The 6,713-nt window shown below is 44.9% G+C and overlaps 1 protein-coding gene across 13 annotated transcripts in view; it reads right to left on the bottom strand.

The window, feature by feature from the left end:
- Rbfox1 (RNA binding fox-1 homolog 1) overlaps positions 1–6,713 on the bottom strand; it is a 1,689,477-nt gene that overhangs the window by 381,391 nt on the left and 1,301,373 nt on the right. For 2 of the 13 annotated variants that reach the window (XM_026780383.1, XM_026780388.1), the window contains exon 1: positions 444–725. The exons of 10 other annotated variants lie outside the window; for them this stretch is intronic. In XM_026780383.1, the coding sequence (XP_026636184.1) occupies positions 444–542 (99 nt within the window). In that variant the 5' untranslated portion in view covers positions 543–725. Of the gene's footprint in view, positions 1–443; positions 726–1,201; positions 2,434–6,713 lie in introns of those variants that run through there. One more of the 13 variants, XM_026780389.1, reaches the window with a different exon arrangement.

Genomic DNA, 6,713 nt, shown 5'->3' with positions numbered 1-6,713 from the left:
CACACACACACACACACACACACTTGCATGGTACAGGCACACTTTGTGCCAATCATTAAAACAGCTGAATTAAAACTACAGGCTTCAGGATATCTTCACAGAGCCCCAAACTCTCTCAACATCCTAGGGACCACCCCCCACCTCACCTCTGGGACTTCTGACATGAGAAAACATGCTCAGAAGAAAAAGGCAGTTTTTCATCTTCAAATTCCCGGTCCCTGAGGATGGGAATCAGTGTTCACAAAGTATTCAGACAGGTGAATTAAAATAGCATTTTGGACTGATGGAAAACCAGAGGCTCCCACCCAACCTCATCTCATCCCAGTGCTCGAGACCCCCAACCCAACCCCCCCAACACACAACGCGCAGCCCATTGAAGCGGTACCCAGTCTGGCCAAGCTGAGAAGGAGCTGCCGCCACCGAGAAAGAGCCGCGCGTCTTACCTGCTGTAAGTACATAAAAGTCAAGGCACACGAGAGCTGGGGACACATGCCCACGTTGGGGAGTGCCACGCAGGTGGCCCCCGTCAGAGGATGCTGCATCGCGATTCTCGGGTGCCCGCAGAGCGAGAGCGGAGATGCTCACATACAATCTACAATTGCGTTGCTTTTTTTTTTTTTAAACCCTTTTGCCTAGTCGCTACAGTTTTTTTTTTTTCCTTTTTAATTTTCGCTGATTATCTAACTCACACAGCAGTGGCTGTCCCTCTTGCTCTCTCTCTTCCTCTTTCGTCTCTCTCTTTCTCCCTCCCCCACCGCACCCCAAGAGAGTCCCTCCTCCCTGGCTCTCCTCGCCCTCGGGTTTGCTAGTACCCAGCGTTCATCAGCTTTCAACTAAAGACACTTAGAGAGGCTGGGAAGTAGTGTTGGCTCCCCTTGGCTTTATTGGGGCCTGTTGTTGGAGCGCTCTTAAAGTGGAAGGTGCCCCTTGCTCCACCCCCGCCACCCCCTAAAGGTGACAAGAATGGGCAAAGTCGACTTCTATGAAAGACAGGGGTTAGGATAGCCCGATGGAAACGCTAGAGAGGGGAGAGGGGGAGATGAAGAAGGGAGGGGAAGGAGGAGAAAGAAGGAGGGGGAGAGGAGAGGAAGGGGGAGGGGGAGTAATGGGGGAGGGAAGGAAGAGAGAGAGAGAGAGAGAGAGAGAGAGAGAGAGAGAGAGAGAGAGAGAGAGAGAGAGAGAGAGAGAGATTTTGACTCACAGCTTCGCTGTAGCTCACTCGCTTGGTGTTGATGCTGGGAGTCTTCTCATTTGTCAAAAAGGTCCAGGGGCAGGGTTGTTCGTTTCTTTTTTCTTTTTTAAAAAGGACTCGCCAAAATTCAAATTTTGTCTGCTAAAATCCTCCGAGGGGAGGGAGAGGGAGAGCGAACGTGTGAGCGCCCCACATCGCCAGCAATCAAAGGAGCTGGACCATTAACAAGACTGCTCAGCTGGGACCCTGAGGAGTCCGAGAGGTTTTCAGTCGGCGGTTTGTTTGCCTGACTCCTTGGCAAATAAACACAAGAAAAGGGATTCCCCTTTTGTAAGAAGCTTGGGGGTAATAGACATGCCAAGGGTTGGGGTACAGCGCAGGGGTGGGAATGCGAGAAGGAGGTCCCTGGTAACCCCCGCTGCTGGAGGAGGGGCACTGCTTTCTCCCTGGAATCAGCCTACCCCGGCAGGCAGCCCCAAGCGCTGCGGCTTAACCGGAGAATCCAGCAGCTGTTACACTAAAATGCCAGCTCGAGGTGAAGGCAAGGGGCCTTCTCCCAGCCTAGAACCCGATGCTCTTCTCAAATTATAAATACACGGGGTAGACAAAAGTCCCTGTCTTGTAAGAGATTACTGTTCGTGATGTGGAGAGCAAATTGAAATAGTTTTATTTTATATTTCCCCCTCTTGCCTGGCCTCCTTGGCCAAATTAATATTCCACTCTTGCAGGCGGATCTTCCTCCTCCCCTTTATCTTATGAAGTAATAATTATTCATTAGTAGATTTCGTTAGTCTTTATGCAATAAAATAAGGGATGTGATCTGTGAATTAAGAGAAAATATGAAGACTCTTAACTCGTCCTTGATTCCCACAGGCGGAAAATTCTCACAATAGTAAAACCACGATCAGGAATAGTTGCCATATTTTATATAGATTTATTCTGAACCAGTGATGGGGTTTCTTCTTTATTCTCTGAGCAAGGGTCCACTGGATAGAATCCTTGCCTGGTTGCTAGGTTTCCTGAAATAATTTCAGTGGAAGATATGGGCCAGCTCTGCCCTGCAGAGGGGAAAGATTTCTCTCAGGAGGGACACTGAGGCAGGATCCTGGGATTGACCTCTCCAAAGGCCATCCCCGGGGTGCTTCCCACACACTCCCCAGCAGAAGGAAGCCTTCCAGACTTCTCCTAGACTAGCAAAACACAATTCACTTGGCAGACTAATCAAAATGCTTTTTTTCTTTTTCTTTTCTTTTCTTTTCTTTTCTTTTCTTTTCTTTTCTTTTCTTTCTTTCTTTCTTTTTTTTTTCCGAGATAGGGTTTCTCTAAAAGGCTTACTGATGGGAAGGATGGAATCATCCACTGTTCCTTCCTTCAGTGTTCAGCACTGTCCCTCTGAAATGTCATTAAAATCATGTCCCCACTGTGCCCCAACCTGACTGCCTGTTCATTTCCACCTTCCACCTTGCAAGCCCACTCCTCCAACCACTTTGTGGGGGCCTGGTGTCCTGCCAGCTCATTAGCATGTTCAGCCCTTTGCAGTGGCTGTCCAGAGAAGCTGGGATCCCCAAGGCCTGGGCTCTGGGGCCTGCACTGGGGTTAAGAAGGCTGGCAGAGAGCCTTCTGGAAAAGGCTTGCTGTATGTCGTCTCAGAAATCAATGGCACTTGTCACATAAGCTCTGATTCACACAGACCCCAAGTACCTCTCTCCCTGTTTTCCTTCTTTGTACTTAGTTTTATTTCGCAATTCCTCAAACCAATGAGAAAGAACCAAAGCCCAGAGAACATGGCTCTCCAGTCTCTCTTGCCTTTTCCAAGCTCTTTCTTGTACTTCAAGCAATTTTTTTCAACAATGGAGATTTTTTTTTTATTTTTTTCAGTCTGACACTGGAAAAACTACAATGTTGCAAGAACAGGGTAGAAATTTCTCTTCCTCTCATTTTCATAAGGAATGAGATAAGTAAAAACCTGGCACTTTAATAAAACTGTATCTGAATGGTTTAATGAAAAACAAATACCTCCTGGAAGGAGCCACTAACAGCTCTCACCTGCCCTGAGCCCTGCTACCTCCCAACATGAAAGCTCTCAGCAGGGACTGAGTTCCTTCAAACCCATTTTGAAGTGATAGCTCACTCTTTCCCTTAAACTTCTGCTTAGAGTCAGTCACATTGGGAATCTGTCAATGATGCAATGAGCTCACAGCCCTCCTAAACCAGATCAAAACGACTTGAAAGTAGATTCTGTTCTCTGGACCAACCAGCTCAAATGCCCCCCCCCCCACACACACACAGTGAGCAAACACAATGGCTAAGTGCTCTTCTCCTGAACACTTTGGCTACGAGAAGCTACTTGAACAGAAGAATGGCTTTTTCCCCTGTGGGTAATGTCAGTATAGAGCATCGAAGTACTCCAAATGCAGAGGCATATTCTTTCGGTGACCATCTTTTATACACTTATGGCAAAACTTGGTGATGCTTTCTAGTCGGCATCCAGGAGTGCCAAATCTGAACCCCCAACTCATTGGCATAAGAAGAAAAATTCTTTCTACATCCTTTATTGGGAGAAAAGAGATGTGCTTTTTTTGTTTCTACAGAGTCCCTGACACTTGAGATCACTGGCAGGTATGTGCTGCCTGTGAATCCTGGGGCTGCCCTGCTGGCTTTAGCTACAAGGACCCTTCCTTGAATGGCTGGCTATACATGCCCTGTAGGAAAACAGAAGGGTTAAGAAAAAATAACAAAGAACAATAGCATCTTCAAATGGTAATTTCTTTGAAAGCAACTGCCCAAGTTCTTATTTAACCCAAATAATAGTGTTTGCAACATCTTTCCCTCTCCCCCAAATGAGCTAAGAGCATGAAATAAGTCATTTCTACCTCTCTTCAACTCTTATTATAATTTCCTAAAACTGTCAATAGAGTAAACCTTGCATTGAACATTTTTTTGCATGAGGATTGTCATGTATCAGAGTAAGAAAGACTCGGGTAAGACTGAATGACGTCTGGATGTAATTCATAAGCAATTCAGACCACTGTGTTAGCTCAGTGACGATATCAACATGACACTTGGCTAAATTTGAATCTCACTTCCAAATTTTAATACACATAACTACATAATTTTAATCTTAAGTCAAGTAAGAATGAAAGAAACCTTTTTTCAGACCTTTATTATCTCTATCTTGAGCATCACTTTGATTGACTGTCTTGCAAACACTTGAATGCAATTTAGTTAGTATTAACCTCACTCCAGGGACTGTCTCAGTCCCTGGAGCTGTATTGGTCCAGGAGGACAAACAAAGATTCCTCACATCATAGAGCTTATATTCAAGTGTGTGTGTGTGTGTGTGCGCGTGTGCGTGTGTGTACACGTGTGTGTTACACAATGAAGGTAAGAAGCAAGCACAAGCACTTTATGTTAATGCCATAACATAAAGGAGGGCTGCAGGAGATGGGTGTCAGATGAGAGGGTGCTGGAGGTCAGAGGTGGGGAGGCTGCAGTCAACACTAACAAGTGTGCCAGCTCTGTAAATTGCAGTGTCAGCCTCAGAAAGCCCCCGGCTTCCTGCCTTCTGCAATCTGATTCCAAGTCTCGGGGTTATAATAGATGAATTTTGGAACTCTCTGGGGTCCATCCACAAAACAGCAGTGGTTAACTGGCACTCCTAATGCCACAAAATTGGAGAGATTTTCACCCCCATCTTTGATTACTAGACATGCAGGGTTTAATGCACTGCCTGAGAATATAGGATACACTCAAACATTACTAACATTGAAGAATAAGTGTATGGATGTGTGGGTAGGTGAATGGATGGATTGTTGGATGAATGGATGGATGGATGGATGGATGGATGGATGGATGGATGGATGGATTGTTGGATAGATGGATAAATGGATGGATGAATGCAACAGGACCTTGGATTATGTGACCTCTTCTGTCTATTTCCACTCAAAAGCATGAATTACAAGTCTTGGCTAACCTTTTACTTCTATGTATTTTAAGTTGCCATGAGTCCCTGATGCTCCCTGCAAGCCACTCTGAGAAGATCTGTTTTCATACACAGTCCTCCAGGTAAAAGCACCCCTCCCAATCACTGAGTCACTGAAGAAGCCCAGCCACAGATGAGCTCAGATGAGCTCATTCTGAGCAATGGGCTGCATTTCTGGCAGTGGCCAGTCCAGTGTCTTAGTTACCCGCTCTGCATGTAATGATAGGGTCCAGCCCAGAGATCAAATTCTGCTGGTACAAAGAACCCTTAAACTGCTGGAGCTTTCTACTCTGAGTGTGGGCTGTCAGTAAGCCTTTGACTAAAAATAAGCCACGCTTGCAAAACAAGAGCAGAAGCACACGCTGTACCCTCATCTCATGAGCACACACTACAATATCTTGCCTCTCTGTTATTTTTAATTTTTATTTTTTTACAGTTTTAGATTTTGTGATACAGGGTTTTACTCTGTTATATAGACCTATTTTGCACTCATAGTAACCCTCCTGCCTCAGCTTCTAAATTGCTGGAACAGAGTCTGAGCCACCACATTCAGCACACAAATGCTCGGCTGGAAAGGTTGAGAGAAGAGGATCAGAAATTTGAAGTCATCTTCTACTACACTGGAAATTCCAGGTCAATCTTGGTTATTTCAAATGGTGTTTTACATTTTCTTTTTTGAAAAGAAGTAAAAATAAAAATATATCCAAATGAAAACTATGGTCATTGTGATTATTACTGCCTTTTGTTCAAAAGACTGATAGTAATTGCCAAATAAAATTACGCAATTTAAATGGTAAAATGCCTACCAATAATAATGAAATTGAAGTAGTTGAGGAGAGACATACAGTCTCACCTACTTGTCTGAAAGTCAAAATTGGTTGAGTCTGGAAGACAACATTTTGGTATTGACTATCAAAATGTAAGATGTTCCTGTCTTCTCCAGGAACTCTTCCAGTTCCTTCTACCTGCACTGTTGAAATAGCTGTGCTGGACACAGATGTGTATGTGCCGGGATATTCACTCTCATGATGCCCATGAAGGCAAACGGCACCAAGCAATGGGGAAGGGCGTTTAAAATGTAACTATCATCCACACACCTGTTCGCTGGAACCAGAAGCATCTGCATGCTTTACCTTGGAGAAATCACTAAGGAAGTATTCTAAGAAGCTTTAGAATATACAGAATAACATTTCTGCATGAAATCAAATCAAATAGCAGTAAAAGCTCACAGGTAGAAGAGCTTGCCAGGCAAGCCTCATATCTGGAGTGTGATTCTCGGAACCCAGAACTCCTATGGTAAGACAGGAAATGAACGCAGAATTCTTAGGGGAAGTGATAGGAAACTCATGGACCCAGCAACCTGTGATAAGGAGCAAAGCAGCAGAAACAAGGGAGGTCTTGTCTCAAAGGGCTGGAAGGAGAGAAGTGATTCTCCAAAGCTATCTCCTGACTGTCACATGCTTGCCACAACATGCATGTACCTACATGTTCTCTCTCTCTCTCTCTCTCTCTCTCTCTCTCTCTCTCTCTCTCTCTCTC

This window comes from Microtus ochrogaster, chromosome 7, assembly GCF_000317375.1.
Source record: "Microtus ochrogaster isolate Prairie Vole_2 chromosome 7, MicOch1.0, whole genome shotgun sequence".
Lineage (NCBI taxonomy): Eukaryota > Metazoa > Chordata > Mammalia > Rodentia > Cricetidae > Microtus > Microtus ochrogaster.
This window is presented reverse-complemented; position numbering and strand designations above follow the sequence as displayed.